Source organism: Squalius cephalus (genome assembly GCF_949319135.1).
Source record: "Squalius cephalus genome assembly, chromosome: 14".
NCBI classification, from domain to species: Eukaryota; Metazoa; Chordata; class Actinopteri; order Cypriniformes; family Leuciscidae; genus Squalius; species Squalius cephalus.
In genome coordinates this window covers 27,030,549-27,052,831 of record NC_137135.1, presented here as the reverse complement: position 1 = coordinate 27,052,831, position 22,283 = coordinate 27,030,549, and the positions used below count along the sequence as shown (strand labels likewise).

The 22,283-nt window shown below is 38.7% G+C and overlaps 1 protein-coding gene across 4 annotated transcripts in view; it reads right to left on the bottom strand.

The window, feature by feature from the left end:
• Window positions 1-816: 816 nt before the first annotated feature.
• atp8a1 (ATPase phospholipid transporting 8A1) overlaps window positions 817-22,283 on the bottom strand; it is a 130,227-nt gene continuing 108,760 nt past the window's right edge. For all 4 annotated transcript variants that reach the window (XM_079893171.1, XM_079893173.1, XM_079893170.1 and 1 more), the window contains 8 exons: window positions 19,200-19,278; window positions 17,313-17,374; window positions 16,980-17,036; window positions 16,041-16,148; window positions 8,163-8,251; window positions 7,488-7,580; window positions 7,132-7,223; window positions 817-3,317 (listed from right to left, as the gene is read on the bottom strand). In XM_079893171.1, coding sequence (XP_079749297.1) covers window positions 3,220-3,317; window positions 7,132-7,223; window positions 7,488-7,580; window positions 8,163-8,251; window positions 16,041-16,148; window positions 16,980-17,036; window positions 17,313-17,374; window positions 19,200-19,278 — 678 coding nt within the window. In that variant the 3' untranslated portion in view covers window positions 817-3,219. The remainder of the gene's footprint in view (window positions 3,318-7,131; window positions 7,224-7,487; window positions 7,581-8,162; window positions 8,252-16,040; window positions 16,149-16,979; window positions 17,037-17,312; window positions 17,375-19,199; window positions 19,279-22,283) is intronic.

Sequence of the window (22,283 nt, the reverse complement as noted above, 5' to 3'; positions counted from 1 at the left end):
ATATTAGAATGATTTCTGAAGGATCATGTGACATGTCTGCTGACCATCAAAGGTCTAAATTATATTTTAAAATAAACATATCATTTTTGTGTTTTTTTTTTTTTTTTTACAGCATTTTTGATCAAATAAATACAGCCTTGGTGAGCATCAGACACTTATTTAAAATCTTTCCGACCCTAAACCTGTGAACAGTAGTAAAACATATTTTGCACAAAAGATATTTTCTGAACATACATTTTGTTGAATACATTGGGTGTTCATGGGAAATGCTGAGCCAGAATTTTCTCATGATTATTCAGTATAAACAGATTTTGCTTGCTGTAAACAAGACATCAAGGTCAATTTTAATGTCCTAACTGCCCTTTCAAGAGGACGGGCACAGCAGTGTGCACTGTGCAGATGGTGACACATCTCAAAGGTGTTTTAAAAGAGGACATGAAAACCAACGCGCAGTATTAAACGATTTACTCGCTTTTTAAGGCACAAACACTATAGCGGCCAGAAGCAGAGATATACGATTGTAGGGAAGTGTTTGCTAAACTTGTGCAAAAAAAGTAAGATATGCTCTTGGAAATTTATGGCATGGAAACAAAACAGATTATTGCCAAATCATGACTTTGTGTTCAATAAATCCTCAATGGAGAGCCATGCGATCTGTGCTGCTAATACTCCATACATCAACTATGATCAGTGTTTCTCCTGATGTCTGCTACAACACTGCTCCAGTACTAATATATCTTGGATAGCCTTGAGGATTCTTCAGGATATAATTAACAGAATCCGGCGATGCATCAAAACAAATCACGACAGAAGAGCTTCAGTTGTAAAGTTTATTTCAGTAGTCCTTCATGGCAGTTAAAAGACAAAACACTTAAAAGTTTGCAGTTCCAACATGCTAAACAATCATTTAACAAAAAGACAAAAGAAAGATCCAAAAGAAAAAAAGAAAACACCCAATAGAGAATTCGAAACCATATCAAAGTGCATTTTCATTCTTTAAAGTGACCAAGACTAGAGAGATTCAGCGTACAATTAACATTTAGGCTAAACCAAGAACGACTTTTCCATTCATGCAATCAGTCACTTTGACAGACAGGATTTTCGAAAGCAACAGTCCAAGCCTTTAACCAAAGTCACATCATATTTCCAGTGTTCGAGACGGATGCTGACCCACAGAAAAAGCACAGCTTAAGGAACGAAATGCACAGAGCCATTAATGTATTCTTGTCGAGTTAAATAAAAGACGTTTCGGCTTGAAGAAGAAGAAGAGTTACACTGAGATCTGAAACTAAATTAAGAACATGTACAGTACATCCATCCAGATAAATAATACTGCAACTGATATGAACTACATAAGAGAGTATTCATCACATGAAAGATAAAAGAGTGCATTGTGCAACATCTCCGGTCAAGCTTTAGCAGAGCTTCATACAAACCGAGACATACAGACACGTGACGCACACATGCGCTCACACACTTACACCAGCACACACACACACACACACACACACCTGCTGATGTACAGGGCCATGCAATGGCATACAGCTCACCGATAGTATACCTGGAGTCGTGCAGACAGACGAAACAAGCAGCATCACACAACCCGGACACAGAGGACATCACACACGCATCCTCATTCGAGTCTCTCTGGAGAACTATTGTAATACAGTTAAAAGGACATGCATACCGACGGGACCACAAACTCTCACGCAGTCACGCACGCATCCGTAACGTAGCTCACATGCACATGCAGACGACACACGTTGCGCAGACGCACTATACAAAACGTGCTCTCCCACAGGGAGAAGAAAACCAACGCACAAACTCCACCATCAAATAAAGAAGCGTTAAGACAGTTGAAGTCACAGGCGACGTAAGCTCATGAACCACGACCAGTTTCTGAAGGGGAACCACAAAAAAGAGGGACGACGTTTTCATTACAAAGCAGATCAGTCCAAAAAGTCACACTTAGTCCAATATAAAAATACAAATTCACAAAATAACTATGGAGACAAAGTTGGATCGATACTGTGTGGGTCTGGCGAAATCCTCCGTTCCTCCTCTATGCTAATGGCACTTATGCTTGAGGGATTATCACTCTGTTCTAAGTCAAATAAACATTATGGTGAACATCTGATCGTCTAAAAGAGATTCACACAAAGAGCTGGACGCATAAGCGGGGCCGAGGTTCATTACGCTCGTGGAGCAGCGTGATACATCAGTATTTTGGTCTAACGTGTAAGCGTGCTATAACGCTGCCTAGATAGAGTCTCTGAAATATTATCTCACTGGGGGAAAAAAAAAGTTCCTGTTAGGCACCTTTGTGATCATTGCAGCCGTGTAAGATGTGGAATGCAGAAACGTGTTCAAGAAAGCCATTGAAACGTTGCTAAATAGTAAAGTAAAAATGGCAGATACGTGCAAGCTAAAAAGATCTGAAGAATCAGGGACGAAAAACAGATTGATCAAAACAAAGCGGAAATCTAAATAAATCAAAAACTAAAAATATACCCAGGAACTGGCTGAAGGCAACAACAAATGTAAGGCCTTGATACATGAGATTTAACATGAATCTAAAAAATAAATAAATAATAAAAAACTGTTTTCAAATTAGTGCAGAAAGCATTTGAGGAGTGTAAAAACAACCGGTTAACACCTAATTATTATTTCGAAATACATCGTTTTTAAAACAGGGACTGCATTTATAATGTTCTTTGAAAATTTCCAGTAATGTGGGATATGTATTTTTTTGTTGTTGTTGATGCAAATAAAATACCGAAACATTAAAAAAACAAAAGGGAGTGTTTAATGTGCCATTAATGATTAGGAAGTCACAGTCAAAGACCATTACCACAAACGTTTTTATCACCACCCTCATCAACACCACATTTTTTGGCTGTAACACTCATAGGAGAGAGGAGAGTAAATTTTTGATGCTGTTCTCCTCTGTTTGACAGATCATAAACCATACTGACCGCAGGCTGGGCAAAAATATGCTAGCACAGTGCTAGTGTGTGCTGTTGAACATACAACTACAGCACAACAGAACTTGATTTTTTTTCCCCTCTCTCTCTTTCTCATACCACTTCATTTTTCCCATCCGTTGTTGCCCAGGGTGCCCTAGGCTGGCCAAAGTTAAACTGACAGGCTTCCGCTCTCTGTCAGCCTTTAAAAAGTTGAGTGACCGCTGAGAGGGGGCGGGGTCCAGCGAGCCGGATCTCACCACTCATTGGTCCGCTGCTTGGTGGTGTCGTAGGCTCTGATGACCTCAGACTGGGAGAGCACTCCGTTCTCATCCTGTGAGAATGCGTAGCCGTCTGTAAACAGGACCCAGAAAACATGCATCAGATAAATACACTCAACTAAACATTCTGCTGGCAATCTTAGGGGACAAGTGATACAAATTAAATCATATAAAAACATTATAGCGACAAAAACAAGCCATGAGATGAGAAAAAAAATCTAATTTTGTGTTTCTTTAGCACAAGCCTTCTCTTAAATCATAAATCATCTCTAAATATCTAAATAATATTATTATCAATTATATAAATATATATTTTTTTTTAGTTTGAAGTACTATGCAATTATAGCCTGGGAAAACCCAGACAACTTCCGGCAAATTCAGATTTGCTCGAGAAGTAGTCTGGCAAAGAGCTCATTCAAGCCCATTTCCATGGCCTAGAAATCGCGGCACCAATCAGAAACGTTGAGGCGGGCTTTACACAATGACGATCGCTCTGATTGGTTTTAGGTCTATCCAATTGCGCCCAGAGGCATTTGAGCGACGTCCGTTCAACTTTTAAATGCATTATTATATTCAAATTGCAAACACATGAGGACAGTCTCCATGAAAGACCCACTGGCAGATGAACGTGCTACTACATTTCTCTCCGAAACGGTAGGAAATTAAATTAGATTTAATAGAGGATTTTAACTGTGACACGATGATTGACAGGGCAGTTTAAGTGACAGGATGCACGCGACAGATCCGTCCGATAAAGATGACGAAGTAGTATGTCCCGAAGCTTGCCTACTGTTTTGCTACACATTCAAAAGTAAATACCTTTTCTTCACAAAAAGAGTACATACTTTTATGGTGTAGTGTAACTTAGGCGAATTGACGAGGCATTTGAGCGACGTCCGTTGGTGACGCCCCTTTGGAAATGATTTGTCTATGGAGCTTTGCCAGACCATAACTCAGTTACTACTGAGAATGGTCTGGTTTTAACCAGGCTAATGCAATTATATTAAATATTATTCAATTATTAGTCAAGTCAAGTCATCTTCATTTATATAGCGCTTTTAACAATGTAGATTGCTTCAAAGCAGCTTTACAGAGATAAACGTATAATTTAAGGTATTAGACAATTATTTTTGATTGTTAATATGATTTATAAATAAATATATGGCCAAAGGCCCTGACCAATATAAATAGTTTTTGCTCAGCAAGAAATAAAAATGTTAACTCTTTATTTTGATCATCTCTTTTAAACATTCTGTTGATTATAAGTAACTTTGCAACTACATGTCAACTAACTCTCATTAGAGTATTAGTAGACTGTCTGCTTAAAATCTGCCAACTCTTTAATGTGATGATCCTCCAACAGACATTATACTGGCTAAAAGTAACTATGCAACTACATGTCAATGTATTCTAACCCTAAAGGTCCTTGCACACTGAGTCAGAAATTTTCGTATGCGTTTTTTTCGTATTCGGCATTCGGTGGCTCTGAATTGTCAAAACACCTCTCAAAATGCTTGCTACGGATGCGAAAAACGCAGAAAATCGAACCTGATCCGAATTTTTTTATGACGGATGAAAATTTCTGAGGCAGTGTGTAAACGCGCTTGACAAAACGTTAGGTTGTATTTATTTTTTAACGTGTAAAAATTCCGGACGAGAATTTCGGACTCAGTGTGCAAAGACCTTAACGGTCTACTAATACTCTATTAACACTAATTAAAGTTAGTAGACATGTAGGTGCAACATTCCTTATAGTCAACAGAATGTGTTAAAGGAACCCTCAAAACAAAGGAAAACCAAGAAAATAGAAGGAATATTGTCTGTAAACTCAAAAAAGAGAATTCAAGGGCTGTGTGGAATATTCACAGAGTGTCCTGTTGTTGGGGGTCTAATAGGGGGTCTAATAAGCCCTTACAATGACCTACATAAACTAATGGGACCAAAATGGCTGAAAGTAGTTGCATTGGTCCAAATTAAAGGAGGTCTGTTGTCTGCAGAAAGACGCAACAAAAAGACATCAGTATGCAAGACATCCTCACTGCTTGCTTCCAGAAATAAACAAAAAAATTCAAATCGGTCTCAGAGGGGACCTTGAGAAGTGCTATGGCACTGTGGGTGGGCTGGCTGGGATGATTGGGGAAGTCAATAGTAATTATTTTGGCAGACACCAAATGGAAGTTGGCAGGAAATAAGACACTGTGAGTGTTGTAATGTCTGATTATTGATTCTACCTAGAAGAATCAAATACTTTTTTTGAAGAAGAAATGTGGCTCAATTCATCAAATACAGTCAATGAAGTCTTTGAAGCAAAAAACCAAAACCAAAACATATGTCCTTTGATTTGGACTCCAAGTAGAATACAATATCTATTCAAATTCTAGTCATTTTAATTTCTCACTCATAAACTAGCGCTATGGTCTCTAGAGCACTGCACACTGGGATTGGCCCTTTGTTCTATGACTCACCTTATGTCTCAACCGACTCGACCTCTACCTGCTGGCCTGAGGGGGCACATGCAAGAGGCCGAGGAGGGCAATGCATTGTGGGAATGATAGTGGCAAATTGAAATGATTAAATATGACTCTGCCTGTCAATCAAAACACAGCAGCACAGCAGCACATGCACAGGTGGGGAATGGGAAGGACGTGATGGACAATGCAGGTTTAATTATGGTGTTAATATGTATTGTTTTTGTAAGGCAACTGTAATAATGTTTAGCGGTATGAGCTAAAGGGAAGAATGCATATAACATCAGACTATCAAAGAACGTCCCCCATCCTCACCTAAAAGCAAACACAAAAAAAATAAGAGCAAATAAAGAGAGGCAACAAACAGAAAAGAAACATGAATGTAAAACTATAAAGAAATGAAAAGGCAAGGGTTTTCAACTGGTTATGCCTCAGGAAGCAGATTTTACTTTGGACATCATCCATATCCACAGCAATAACTGTCTGATACAAAAAGTAAACTTTTTTTTATTTTTCTTTATTTAAAATTATTAATATAATAATAATAATAATAATAATAATAATAATAATAATAATAATAATAATATGTATTTCATACAAATATTCAATGTAATAAATAAATTATTTTATTTTTTAAATAAAACTATAATATTTATATATTTATATTCATTTAAAGCCTGATTTTTCTATCCTAAATATGCATGATTGTTTATTTTTAGCTGCATTTCAGGATTTGCCTTCAGCATTGTTTTTGCCTGCTGTTTGAGAGCCCATCAGAACAGACCTGCAGCTTATCAGTTGAAAACCACTGAAAGGAAGCACATGGAAAGTGTAGTATAAACAGCATATCCAGAGAGAAAATGTTAGTAATGTAATATGACAGTGTGTGTATGTGTGAACTCTGTGACTGTACATATATGACCTCATGAATCAGCTTTAATAATCAGTCAGTTTTGGACTGCGATATCCTCAGCAAAATCCTCCAGATTTGACACGGAAGCCCATGTTATGAACTGATAAAAGCATGAGATTTGAGTTCCTGTGCCCAAAAACAGCTGCCTGAGGTGGTGCCATCTCACTGTCTAGCTCCAGCTTTGTTAATGCAGCTGTTCTTTTCGAGTGATATTATGGCTACATTACCTGCTATCTGCAGCTGTCAAGAACAACCATCCTCACCTAAATTTTCAGGGGCTTTGGTTCAGGTTTGTACTTCAGTAAGTGCCTGCAGTTGCACGTCCATAAACCCTTGCGTGTGAGAGTGAACCTGCATTTTGATGCTGCAGATGGGAATGGTGGGGTGTGTGTGAATCAGTGATTCTGCATGAGCCTGTTTGTGATGTATGCATTGTGGAGAACATGTTGGTGTGTCTGTGTCCGTGTGCCTGTGCGTGGCGGAGCACATGAGTGTCGCTGACGTACGGAGTAGATTCTGCTGCATGGAGTCGGACCGGTACAGACTGACGGTGCTCTTCTTAAAGACGTTCTTCAGGAGCTGGGCTCTCTCGGTCAAACTACAGGGAAGGACACAAAGAGAAACAGACACAGACATCATTATGCACATAATGGGAGTCTCATTTCTCTTCCCACAGAAGAGCGATCGAATTAAAGACAAACTTCCTGCTGGACAGATGTGTCTCCAGTGAGAGGCTGAGACAGAATGAGACCGGAGCCGGGAGAGAAGCCAGTAGGATCGTTTACACTTGGAGGTGATCCCTGCTAAACCGCTGTTTTTGCTTGTTCTGTTTTATTATGAATTCACGAGGAATGGCCCTCACCTCTTCCCATGCACCACAGCTCCTGGATCTTTGGACAGCGCCTCCAACTCCTGCACCTCATCAACCAGGGTCTTAAAGCACAACCTTTTCATGCTGAGGAAGAATTGACACAAAAAGTTGTTTTTATCCATTAAAATGATAGTAAACATTTTGCAATAATGTTTAGTGGTATGAGCTAAGGGGAAAGAATGCATTTAGCATCAGACTATCACCAAACATCCCCCATTTGACCTAAAAGCAAAAAAATATATATTTTGAAGAACGTGCTTGTGCTTGGCTAGCTTTTAATTGCTAGACATTTTTTTTAAAGTCTGGACTGAATTCAGTGTGCAGATAGCAATTTTTTTGTTTGTTTGCAATGACTTTTTTGGCTCTATGCACATGAAGCAAAAAGGATTTTTTTATCCATTTGGAGCCAACAATTTCTTCTAGTTTACCATTTCATTTTAGTAATTGCACTCATTTTTGTCAACTGTTTGCAACCCTTATGAGAAAAGACTTGCAGCCTGCCAGTTGATACTAAGCATGAATAGTAAGCATTTTAAATAATCCATCAATGCTTTTAACATTTTATACATGAAAAAAAATGCTGGTCTTCTTAATAACAAACTCTTAGGAAGCAACCATATAGGAAGTTAAGGGTTGGATGGCTGGCACTGAAGAAACTCAACTCACACTTTGTAGGCCACATCAAACACCAGCGAGGTGATGGGAATAAAGATCAGACCCATCCAGAACACTCCTGAACTGAACATCATGTCCGCCTGGAAAACACACACACACACACACACATACACACACAGACAGACACATGAGAAAGAGCACCAACAGACAGAATCTGTGACTGATTTCTAAACTTAAAACCGTTTAGCTGGACTCTCACAACATCAGTACTACAAAGAACTCAGCTTTCAACCACCAATCTGACCAAAACTTATTAGATGTAATCTAGCTAAGGGGTGTTGGAATGTGAAGTCATCCTGGTACACTTTAAAAATGTATGTGTGACAGATGAGAAGCCAGACAGACAGGAAAGGAGGAATGGGAGGCAGATGAGAATGGCAGTCAGCTAGAGCACTGATCTCAACTGTTAACTGCTAATGGTACTACCCAGATCACCTTTCTAAAACCCTGCTCCCAAATGATGACCTGACCTGTCAGAATGCCTTTGCTTCATATGATACATGGGAGGCAGTGGAGTAAGATGTCACCATATTTTAAAAAGGGCTCAACATACACAGCTGTGTGTGACTGACAGAAAAAAAAATTGCATGTCAACGTAAACCGATATAAAATCAAATAAACAGTTTGGGGTCAGTACAATTTATTTTAAAGAAATTAATACTTTTATTCAGCAAGAACTTTTTAAAATTGATCAAAGTGAAAGTAAAGATTTATATCTCAAACATAGCTGTTCAAAGAATCCTGAAGAATTTTTTTTCAAAGCATATTTACAGTATTATATCATTTCATATATAACCATACGTTATATAAGCTTTCTTTCAAATTTAAGCTGATAGCAGAGATCCTATATATAATTAAGCATTTTAGTATTAAAAAAATGTGTGTGTGACAATATGAAACACATATGATAGTAAATCTAAAGAAATACACTGAAATCACTGCATAGATACCAAAACAAATAGTTCAAATTGCCAAATGTTTCTGCTAAACTATTTTAACCTGGGCTGAGAATAAGTGGTTGGGAATTTTATTTTTTTTGCAGGCCATTATTTGTGTCATATTAAAGAAAAAAAAAAAAGGATGAACTCAGGTATGCATAAACAGCACTATCTGTTATCAAATTCAAGATTACCGGATGTTACCATCATAAGTCTTAGAAAGCACTGCATGGTACTAAGTGCAAAACTCAGACACATAAGTCTTCATTACTTGAATCAGTTCATAGCTGGAGCAGGATAAATTTCCAGAAAATTCCAAATTGGAACAGAATAAACTCGTTATCTAAAAAATTTCCACAACCAAAACAAATGAATCCTAAACGAGAGCCAAAGCAAGGCAGTATCAGAACACTTATCTGCCAAAATATACCCATGAATTAAATAAACAAGCAGCGAAGAGATTTATCAGTCTTAGGCTGGGTGATACCGAGACAATCAGTGAGGTAATGATATTAAGGTCTTCAAAGACATCAATCTCTCAGATAATTAAAACATTTTGAGGACAGTGTGTCTTTACATTGTAAAACATCTTAACAGAAACATCCAAACTGAATGGTGTGAAAGCCAGCGAGGGAGCAAGGAAATTAGAGAGAGAGAGAGAGAGAGAGAGAGAGAGAGGAGAGAGAGAGGAGAGAGAGAGAGAGAGAGAGAGAGAGAGGAGAGAGAGTGAGAGAGAGAGAGAGAGAGAGAGAGAGAGAGAGAGAGAGAGAGAGAGAGAGAGAGAGAGAGAGAGAGAGAGAGAGAGAGAGAGAGAGAGAGAGAGAGAGAGAGAGAGAGAGAGAGAGAAAGGGTTCTCTGTGGTTCCACAGGGTCTGATTCACAAGACAGGGATATTCTGGCGTAGGCTAGTGGGGTGTGAGATGCAGTCGTTTGCGCTTATCCTGTTTGCTTTGGCCCAGCTGTGTTGAAAATACCTGTCATTAAATGTCAAAGAGCACCGATCCACCCCCTTGCAATGCTATTCTACATACGTGGTTGCGCCACTTGTCTAAACTCGGCGCTCCAAGACAAATCATCTTCCTGTAATCTAAACCAGTAAAGGCCCCAGCACAAAGCCGAGAGGCACACCTGCCTGCAGCAATCTACCAAAGTTTCAGGTGTTCCCAAATTAGCTAATCTACTCACTATTACAGGAAAATAGACTTTGATGTCTAACAAAACATCAGGGATGCAGGAAATCTCAAATGACTGGAAATCAAAATGGCTTCCTCCACCCTACTAATGTCATCTTTGACCCTGAATGAAACAAGTGTTCTGTGTTGCCAAGAGGAATTAGAGAAAATTGTGCACGGGTGAAAAGATATTCATGTCGTGCTGAAATCCAACAGTCCCAGAGGTAATTTTCTCTTTGATAATAGCAGTTTAATCATTTTCATTGGAGGCCAATGCATCGAACAAACAGACAAGATCTGAAGGGCTCAAAGACATTAAGTATGAACAAAACCAACAGTGGGAATTATTAACTATATAAGTAAAAGGTCAAACTTCATTAATGTTTTCCTGTTAAGTTGTGTGTGTTATAAATACTCTTAAAAATCAACAAATGGAATCATTATACCACTAACTGTACAATTTAAAATGATAAAGTGAACTTTGAAACATTTTCATGCAGTATGTTTTTTTCAACAATTTCTATGGAACAAATAGAATCAATTCTGGAACAAATACAAAAAATCCAGCAGGCTTTGGGAGCGTGCAGGCCGTAGGTGTATTTTTAGGTCAGAATAATAAACCGCAGTGGCCTAGTCTCGACTGGCAGTCAAGGGTATCCGCATCGACTATTTTGACAGGACATTGACTCCCACTGTGTCTGCCGGACACATTCTCAAACAAACATGCACACATCATGCAACTTCGCTGTTGGAAAAACCCAGTTTAAGCTGGTAGCTGTGTTACATCTACTTTCTATCAGGCCATTAGCAAGCCACCATGTAAAAAAAAAAAAAAAACAGCTAAAATTGGTAGGACTTTGTTTTTAGCTGGTCCAAGCTGGTAAACCATCTAGGACCAGCAACAAATCCAGTGCTTCAAAACACGGTTAAAAACTTAAGCTTAAGTTTATTCCAGCAGGACTCCCCTCTTTAGCCTTAAAAACAATATGCATGTAAAATATTAAATATGCAAATGCTCAATTGTGCAAAAATATGCACACACACACACAGGCTCCCATCATTTGACAAAAGCAATCAAAGCACTGAATGTGTTCTCCAAAGCTGGCATGTGTGCTATCTGAAGGGTTTTGACTACAGCCAAAGGTACCACTGAGTGGGATTAGATGATCATGTTACCCTGTTGGATTTGGCCATATTGTAAATGCAACTTGGACAAAAACTGATGCTAAATGGGAATCAGACAAAAACAAACTCATTATAAGCACACTGTAAATAAGTTGACATGTACACAAACCTTCATTCAATTGCTCTGTCAGAAGTACACACTAACAGACCATTTAAAATCTTCAATCAGGTCTTTCAAAACCTGAAAGCAAACGTTGACAGATTCTATTAGCGCTTAAAACAGGGGAACTGAATCTGGCTGTTTATCATTCAGTCCCACGTGGTGACTTCCTCTGGTGATTGACGGGATGGATTAACTATGCCTGGGTGCACTAATCAGTGGTGCTGTGAAACAGCAGAGTTTGGCTGCTCATGCCTGCCAGTGATAATGTTGGCTCAAGAATGTTAATACCACCCATTGTGATGGTAAATATGAGATGAGAACAATTCAGACATGGTCATTCACCCTCAGCCTGGCCCTTTGGCTTTAGGGACTAAATACTAACGCCTGAGCCAAGCCGACTTTATCCACGTTCACACACAGAAAGTCATGTGCAAGAAGAATACAGAATGTTTTTGCCTTTTCTCCCAAAAACTAAATATTCCACTTGCAATTAATTCAAAGATCCTTTTAATATAAGCCAAGTCAGTCAAAAAGTCTAATGTCAACTTGTGTATATAAACAACCGAATTGCAAATGTTCTATCAATGTTCCTCTGGACGGTTTGTGGTTTTGAATGTGTAGAGCAAAGTCCCAATGGACCAGATGGTGAAATACACGGCTGGATTCCCATCTAAATGTTTGTGGTATTTGAAAGAGAGAGAGAGAAAAAGAGAAAAAGAGAGAGAAGAAAAGCAAGAAAGAGATATCTAATTCCAATAGGGCCAGCAAATACACCAATTCTTGGCTGCTGTCATCTCAAAGCATAAGGGATGGAAGTATTTACATCACAAGGTCTTTGAGAGTCCAGTATGGAAAACACGCCCTAATATCCGGGAAATTTAGGGAAAAAAAAAAATACAAAATACAAAGAACTCAAATAAACGAACATTGTCATGCGCTCAGAGTGTGTAGAAAATTAGTCACTCGGTTGGGGGAGAACCATTTATTCACAGCACACACACACACGTTGGGTTTCCATGTTTTATGGAGATTTTCCATAGACAATGATTTTTTTACTGTACAACCTGTATATTCTATCCCCTGACCCTAAACCTACCCATCACAGAAAACTTTCAGATTTTTTCATTTAAAAAAAACAAAAAAACAATTCTGTATGATTTCTAAGTTGTTTTACTCATTGGGAGCAAAACATTTCCCCACAAGGTCAAAAACTACTAGACATTTGGTCCCCACAACATAGGGTTAACCAGGTTAAAAAGTTTGAAAAAGAGCAGATGGGCTCACACACACATACACTCAGTTTCCAGTAAGCAGTGTAACCAGAGCAGCAGTAGTTTTATCTGCTGATAGGGAGAGTGAGGCTCTAAAGGTGAAATCTCGTACATCAAAGAGAGTGGAACAAGATGAATGGCCTGTCTCACACAGATACCAGGTGCACTTGAATAAAACAGACCTGTCTGCTGCATTCAATGGAAGAAAGGAGAGGAATGCACCACAGAACACCTTCAATGCAGCTACATCTAACAGTTACATCGCGTCTCTGACGTCTAAAGATTTTTTATGCATCGTTGTAGGGCTTTTTTTTTTAATCTGCTGCGACTTTCTTTCGAGTGTTATCTAAATCCTACACGCCTTTGGACGCAGGATGTTATGCGCGTCTGTTCAGAAGTGCATTCATGACATGGCTGGCTGAACGTGTGTGTTTTTAACAGGTGTGTGAAATGAGAGCTTTGTAATGGCAGGGAGGTGATAGTTGGTTAATCGGTAGGCTCTTGATGTCGAGCACAGTATCTTAAGTTGACTTGAGTGGGACATGGTGTGATAAGACTGTCTGAACTACTGCGGCAGAGTATTAGATCACAAGTATATTGTTAACATTCATTATTTGAGGATGTACAGCAACTTGATTTTACTAAACCGACTACAGAGTGCAGCCCGGACACATGAGATGCTGCCAATGATGTCATGAACGGTGCAAAAAACATGTCCCACACTTTCATGGTTTGTCTCGGTCTCTGGGCGGCACTTGGTTCATTTAAGAAGTTTCAGAGCAGTTCAGACCATCTCGAAGGTCTGTGGTTTGATTCTCTAATAACATTACAAACCCCAGGTTAACTTTGTTGTCACATTTTTGGGAAACTACAAATAAATACTTTTAGCAGTTCAAGTTACAATAAAAAGCTGACACAACTACACTGGGATGCAAAAAAAAGTGTTTTTGGTATGCAATCATGTGATCCACATTTAGACAATGCAGGCCCTAAAACTAAATAGTAGTCGTTTTTAAAAAATTGTTAATTGCTCGAGTAAGCGCTACTTAAATATGCATACTTTGCATTTCTCAGTACTCCAAGCCATTTGACAATACAATTTTACTAAAAATAAATACATTTAAAAATGATTTACAGTTTTAGCCAGCCAAATTAAAATTAGTTTCTATATTTAATTGTCCCAAGGAAGTCAGTTTCCTATCCAAAATAGAACTACAATGGTACTCTGATGGTACTGGTAAAATAAATAAAATACATTAATTCAGCAAGGATGTGGAAGGAAGTGACAATAGACACATTTATAACGTTACAAATTTTTTTTTCAAATAAATAATATTCTTCTGAACTTTTTATTCAAAGAATCCAGATTTTTTTTTATCAGTTTCCACAAAAATATTTAACAGCATAACTATTTTCTACACTGATAATAATAAAAATAAATGTTTCTTGAGCACAATATTAGCATATTATATTGATTTCTGAAGGATCATGTGACACTGAAGACTGGAGTAATGATGCTGAAAAATCAGCTTTGCATCACAGGAATAAATTACTGTATGGATAAAAATACAATTCAAATAGAAAACAGGTATGTTAAACTGTAAAAATGTATTTCACAATATTAATGTCTTGTATTTTTGGTCAAATAAATGCAGCCTTGGTGAGCATAAGAAACTTCTTTCAAGAACATTAAAAAAAATCCTATTGGCCCCAAACTTTTTAACGATACTATACCATAATACTTGATTCATATACTATGGTATTTTTATGGTACTCCAAAGCACTTCAAAACAATACCTTTGGTATATGTCCAAATAATGTGTGATATTTTAGAGACAATTCAGCTAAATAGGTTTAACAGTGTGTCATGTCGTTTATTCATTTTTCTGTTTCTTAGTCTTTCTCTTCAGCCCTTCAGGGAGCTGTGGCAGCAGTCAGAGATGGCTGTGAGGTGGCCCAGAGTTCAGGTGTGTTCAGGTGCGCCCTCTCTCAGGTGTCCCCATGCTCTGGTGTAGTGCTGTTGCTATGGTTCCCCTCGGCATTGAGTTACCCTGAGCCTCTGGGGTCTGATCTACTCTACTACCCTACATGTAGAGGAAAAGAGCTGATAAAAGAGCCCACTTGACTGGCCATTCAGGAAGGGTGTGCAGGACACATGTGAGAGGGAGAGGCTACTGTTTCACAAAGCCAGATGCTGGGATAAAAAACTTTTGCTTTTGAGAGTATGTAGACAACGGCAACAACGTGTGCGAACAGAGTGTCCAGATTGTGTATAAATAAATAACAAAAATAAACAAAAAACATACAAAACTATTATAAACACATGAGTGTTCTGTCTGGAATCCAGGACTCTTTTCTCGCACAAGCAGATGTTGATGTTTTCATAGTGCTCTGTGAGGACAGGTGACACAAATAGGGCTTATTAGACCCCATTAGGAGATTATGAGGTGAGAAAAGAGCCGAGACCTGTGGTGCCCCGAGGCCTGAGGGAGGTGTAGAGTTTCCAGCCCCCTGCTCACCCTAATGAACACACACAAACTCTTAATGCTCAGATTATGACACAGATAGTGTAGAGCCCCAGGCCAGAGAGAGGGTGGTCTGTGCGTGTTTTAAATCACCTGACACATCCAAGAGCCCCAGGGGTGAGGATGGGCTGTGTGTGTGTTTTTTTAGCTTAGCTATATTTATAAAAAAATATTTTTTTTAATTAAAAATAATTAAAAAGGTGCGTGTGTGTGTGTGTGTGTGTGTGTGTGTGTGTGGGGGGGGGGGGGGGCGTAACGTGACTACTGGAGTGCTGTATCAGATGCTTTTCTATTGCTTTAGAATGCTTTATTATTGAGAGAGGAAAGCGCGAACATAAAAAGGGGACATTAATAAACATCCACTTCCGTTCAAAAGTTTGAAGTATTTTTTTTAAGGCTGCATTTATTTGAGCAAACCACAGTAAAAATATTGTTACAGTATTAATATATTAAATTAAAACTATTTATTATATATCAGAATATTTGTTAATATGTAATTTATTCCTGTGATGGCAATGCTGATTTAGTCCTCAAGAAACATTTCTTTTTATCAATTTTGAAAACAGAGTAGTGATAAGTCATATTTTTGGGGAAACCTTTATAAATTTTATCAGCATTCGGCTGACTCTTTATCAGAGTTTTTGTTGTCGCTTGTACTGTATTGTACGGTCTTACCTCTCCTGACATATCCGGGGCAAGAGGAATCAGAGGCCACAGGGAGGAGTAGATGCCAAAGAAGACTACCCACAATCCAATGCTGCCCCAGATGGCAATGTGGCTGAACTATAAGTCAGAAAAGATTAGAGAAAACACAGTGATTTGACGAGAGACGTCATTCTGCTGATGATAATGCCTGACACTCAGACAGTACAAAACCTCATCTGAGTGATGCATTATAATTTTAGACGAGTAACATACATAACAAAAACCTTTAACACACATGAATTTTACATGAACACATGCTAAATCGCATGTGTGCACATATGGGAGCATGTTACACCCATGTGTTTTTGTTTAATCACACGATCATCAAGCATTTGAGGCTTGAAATTTGCACATGTGAAACATTGGTACCACATGTGAATGTTCCAAAACCACACAAACATCATGTGATTTTGTGAAAATTACACTTGCAAAATACAGCGCAGTGAAAAAGACCTTTTCGCATTTGAATTGTACACAATTTTTACATGCATGCGGTCAGATTGTAAATGCAACTACATTTGGTTAAAAAAGATGCATGAAAAAGCATGCAAATACTGCATTACGATGACATCATTGCTTTTGATTACATTTTATGCTGAGTTTTTGCTTTGCAAGCACTGTAATAATAGAAATACAATATCTAATAGTAATACAATTTCAGCACTGAATTATAATTGCATATCTGAATAAATGCTTTTATTAGGGATGCAACATGACATCATCCTTGAATTCTCTGAACTTTTCCATGACATCAGCGGCAGAAGAAAAGGGTGAGTGAGAGGAGTGAGAAGGGGTGGAGGAGCGTGTTTCTACTGATAGATGGACAATGAAGTGAAAGGAAATGGGAGGACACAGTGAAATGGGACAGAAAAGAGAGAGAGGGATGGAAAGAGTCATCCAAACGCTCACCATGGTCCAGGACGACGTCTCCAGCCCAGCCTTCAGACACACCGTGATCACAACAAACTGTGAGAGAGAGAGAGACAGGTTCTTATCTGAGTTTGCATATACACAGGAACAGATTAGATTATAAAGACCTAAGACCTAATGAGAGACAGTCGGTTGACAGGAACTTCCAAACAGTGTGCATAAAAAGTTGGCAAAAAGGGAGTGAAAATCCTCAGTGCAGCCAGACTCAGCACAGAAGGAACATTTCACAGCAGGACAACCGGGACAAAGTGTCAGGCGACGGGCAGGAGACAGAGGTGCTTTGTGAGGATCTGAGGGCCCAAATGCACTTACTGTATAAACCATGTTGCCTAAGAGGAGATAGTCTGGTGTCTTTCCATTTCCAAAGACGGTATCTGTGAGGAGAATCAACAAGAAAGCTTTTAGAGTGAAGGATCACATGCTAACACACATACGTACATACACAGGTCAGTGGGACGGTGCTAGATAATACTCCCTTAAGATGTTGAGCTCAAGAGGGCTCTAACGCTCACATTTAAAGACAAGAATACCAGAAAAAGACAGTTTACATTAAAAGAAAACCAAAAAGTATTAAAAATCAAAAAAATATTATGCCACAAATGCTGTTGATGGTGTGTTTTTTCTTTAATATTGGTTAGAATTTAAATGTAGATTTTTTTTTAAATTCTCTTCAAAACTTTTATGCCCATCTAGGGTCAGATCCATGGTCTAGTGGAGCTGTGATGCTGATGTGGGTTATGAAATACTTCCCATTTCCACCTCTTTCTCTCTATTTCCCATACTCAGTGGCAAAAGGCCAAAAAAGCTTTTATGCAAGTTTAATTTGTACCAACAAGCTTGTAACGAACTCATCCTTCTCACATGACACACCTGTGCTCCAATGGTCATGTGAATAAAAGGTAATGGCGGGTGTAAAAGGAGCTGATGACAGCCGTATACAGAGGTTTTCGAGGATTTCCCCAAATCATTGAGGATTAATTGACCGTAGAGACAAGCTTGGTATTCTAGAGTTTTTAGGATGATAGTTTTTGGCTCGTGCTAACTGCTTCAGCAAACATCTCTCGATTAAATAGTAAAAGTTGCTTAAAATCTGGGAAACTCATATACAAAAGTGCACACATGCCAGTGTGGTTTATTGCAGGAGCATTAGTCATTCTTTGATTGTAAGTGAGAGCGGATGATCCAAAACCATCAGCACTCTGGCACAGCGAAACACAACGGACACCACATGTGGATCAGGAAGGGGTGTGTGTTCGTGTGTGTGTGTGTGTGTGTGTGGTGCTGACAGTCTGTCAGTCAGAGAGAGTCTCCTGTGCTTTGTTTAAAGAGCAGGTCTGATTCTGACTGTGTGGTCCTGAAGTCAGCCAGATATTTGTGCTGACACACACACACACTCGGTTCACATACTTGACACACTCATTTATACATGCTTACACTTACGAAGACATGTAAAGACCATAAAGCAATTTATTAAATTATATTAAAAAAACATTTAAAAAAAAAAATGAAAATGGTCTCATTATTTACTGTCAAGCTTTGAAATGACAAAAAAACCACCATATATGTAGTCCATATGACTTGAAAGCTACAACAATCCAAGTCTTTGAAAGTGTATGATAGATTTGGGGGAATTTAAAGACCAGAAATATAAGTAATTGACTAAAAATCACAACATCTGTCCTAGCTCTCTTTTGCACATTCGCAAGAGGAATAGTGATTTGTGAGTCATTCTGCTGAGTTGAATTTTTAAATGAATCAGCGGATCACTTTCACGAAACCTATGAATGATTTGTTCTCAATCCAGACTGATCTAGTTCTCAAGTTTAACAAGCATCCTTTTTTTGAAGCTTAACAGCCCTATCCCTCATTCCTTTTCATTACAGTATATTAATAATCAGAATATTTTTTAAAACCACTGCTTTTGGCTTTTAGGGAAGAATTTCAGACAGGATAGCAATGACATAAGTAAATGATGACAGAACTTTCACTTTTGCATGAACTATTACTAAGTGAGCATGTGGATATGGAGAAAGAGTGTATATGTGTGTGTGTGTGTATAGGAGCGAATGATCTTGAGATATTCATGGTGGCCAATGAGAAGTAATTAAGCTGAAGCAAGAGTAGGCCAGTCTTTCACTATGACACCCACTGACCTCAAAAAAACAAACCTAAAAGTAGTGTGAGTGTGTGTGTGCTTACCATGCTGGAAGGCCTTGAGGGGGAACCAGAAGAGAATGACTGAGTGAAACAGGCCGTTCAGACAATGAGCCCAGAAGACCTGCAGCAGAGTGGAGGAGGGAAAAAAAGAGAGGCATGAGAAAGACGATGGCCACCCTAACCCTGTTGGTGACCCCTGACCCTGGGCCTTTGTGCACTCTCAGCGCTAGGCTAAGTGGAAGGTTTGTCAGGCCTCCCTACTCAATGGCTACCCCGCTGACAGACACTTTGTATATCCTGTGAGTGTGGAGAAACCAAGAAAGAGGGAGAGGAAGGCACGCCAACTATATGAGAGATGTCAGTAAGGGGTGTTTTTCCGCCATCCCTTCTTTTTCCCAGCAGTTAGTTGCCTCATCGAATTTCCCCAATCGTTCCTTTGTGAGTTACGAAAAAACCCCAAATCCTTCATGGATACTTTTAGTACAAACACAGACAAGTTTAAGAAATTAAGATGTATGAGTGTGTCGCTACAGTGCATGGTTATTTGGGAGCATGGAAAAACTATCGCTTACACAGGTACGACATGAAGTCTTTGAGTGTCCGCGTCTGTATACATGGGCGTGTGGACTTTGGATGTGCCATTTAAACAAATATCCTCCTCCAAAACCGCCTTGTTTTGAATTTACATTATGCAAAGACACGGCCAATCAAAACACTAATGGGCGATGTAGCATGAAACAGCCGTGAAATGAAATCAGGCACGTCACAGGTCTAGTATCCAAACCCCGTGTTTTTTCCCCCCAGCGTTGCTCTTTTCACCTCTGAAAAGACGGAGACTGTTCACTGCCCAGAGACACAACAGTTTATTCCCATATTTATAAGAAAAACAGCATAATATTTGTTCTGAGAGAAAGTCAGCGGTATTAAAAGGTCAATTTCATTTTAAAATTGATTCACTAAAAAATAAATAAAAACAAAATTTCTCCATATGAATTTTTTTATTTATTGTAATGAACCAAATTTGCATGGCAGTGAGGTCCAATTTATGAATTAATTAATCCTTTTAACTGGTTATTTTTAATTCAAATAAAAATGATTCAGTTGCTAAAAAGGAATAGTTATTTAAAAAAAACAATTTGTTAACGCTATCACTTTATTTTTATGGTCCCTTTTAAAACATTCTTTTGACTATAAGTAACTTTGCAACTACATGTCAACTAACTCTCATTAGAGTATTAGTAGACTGTCTGCTTAATATCTGCTAACTCTTTATTGTGATGGTCCACTAACAGACAATCTACTGACTATAAGTAACTTGCAAGTACATGTCAACACAAATGTCAACACCAACACAAATTTAATTTTTAAGTGATGAACTATCATTTTAAAATCACTGTAAAGGAGAATTAACATTTAATAGAATATGTATTTTGCAACAAATGTTAAATAAACTATCCTGAGGACAAATGGGAACGTTAACAAATTACTCAAACAAATCAAATATCTCACACACTTCATTCAAAAGTTTGGGATCTGTAAATCTCTTGTGCTCACCAAGACTGCATTTATTTGATGAAAAATACAGTAAGAAAAAAAGTAATGTTGTGAAATATAATAATTCATGTGATGGCAAAGATGCATTTTCCAGCGGCCATTACTTCAATGTCACTAGGTGGTAACCCTAAGCCTAGCAGAAAAGTAATGATTAAAAATACTGAATTTCAAAATCTGTAAGTTAACATTCAGTTTCTTTTTGCGCTAACACCATCACAAGTTTTTCCAAAGCTAACAGTGTGTGGCGGCCATGAAATCTCATGAGGGGGATGGGATGAAGAGAAATGAAAGAAAATGGAGAGAGTGAGAAAAAAAAAATACCCTGAGATTGTCTTGTTCTGTGTTGTTTCACAGAGGCCCCGTACGACCTCTTGGCCTCCATGCCCTGACCCTCTCACCTCCGGTATTGGCAAAGCAAAACAAAGCTCAGGGCTCCAGCCCTCAGACAGTCAGGCTCATCCTACACCCACAGAAGGGAACTGTGGCACACCCCTCCTATTCTTTAGAATTAGTGGTGTTTGCCAAGGTCATACTTAAGTTCCGGGGTTTGTTAAAATCCATAATGCTTAGGTATTAAAAATTTCGGTCACCTGTCCCCACACTATACAAACATTAATCCAGTGATTGGGCTTTAGATTTTCACATATTAGGCAATAAACATCAACGCACACACACACACACACATAAAAAAATCGTGGAGCGCTAGTGCGGATACATCAGCAAAATTTTCAGGCAAAAAAGGTCAACAGAGTTGTGATGTATGAAGCACAAACAAAGCGGCTTTCTATCAACACGGCCGAATTCTCATGAACAATTTGATGCAAAAGCTGCGTGGCCAAATTTAATTTAAATGGTGTGGCCACACCTTTACATTAAAATTGGGACTTGAGAATATCGGGGGGGGTCTTTTGACCTAGCAACCATCCAGAACATTCAAGCAACCATGTCGTACTAAAAAACATTTAGAACACGTTAGCAACCACATAGCAATGCCCAAGCAAACAATCCAAAACAAAACATGGTCCAAATACCATGGGGAACAACCTGTTCTCCCTCGCCCAGTACATTACACACACTGTCCTGCAATGAATGCTAATGAAATCAATAAATGTTCATAATCATTTGTCACAGGGAGGCCCCAAACTCCTCCGTTTCTAAGCAGGTTCCTAAGAATGTAGGTGTGAATGGCCGTCTGTCCTGCCTGAAGCAAAGCATTGCGTTCTGTGTGACAGCTTAATTGCTTAAACTAGCATGAAAGGATAAACTTTATTTTACGCCAACTATTGCCAGACGCCCTAATAAGCCTTCTCCAACTATGTTGGGCTACAAATAAAGCCAGACGGGGACAGAATGAAAGAGAGAAAGAGGCAGAAGGAGGGAGGGATGGCGAATGCAGTGTGTTGAATGAGTGCAATAACAGCCATCCTGGGGTGTACGAGGGGCTTTGCCGTTATTAGGGAGACTTTAGTAATTAAAAGTAAAAAGGGACACTGTGGGTAAAAACCTAAATATTTCACACCCTTTGTTCCTCCCCAAACTAATACATGATCTTCTCTCTCTCACAGAGACTTG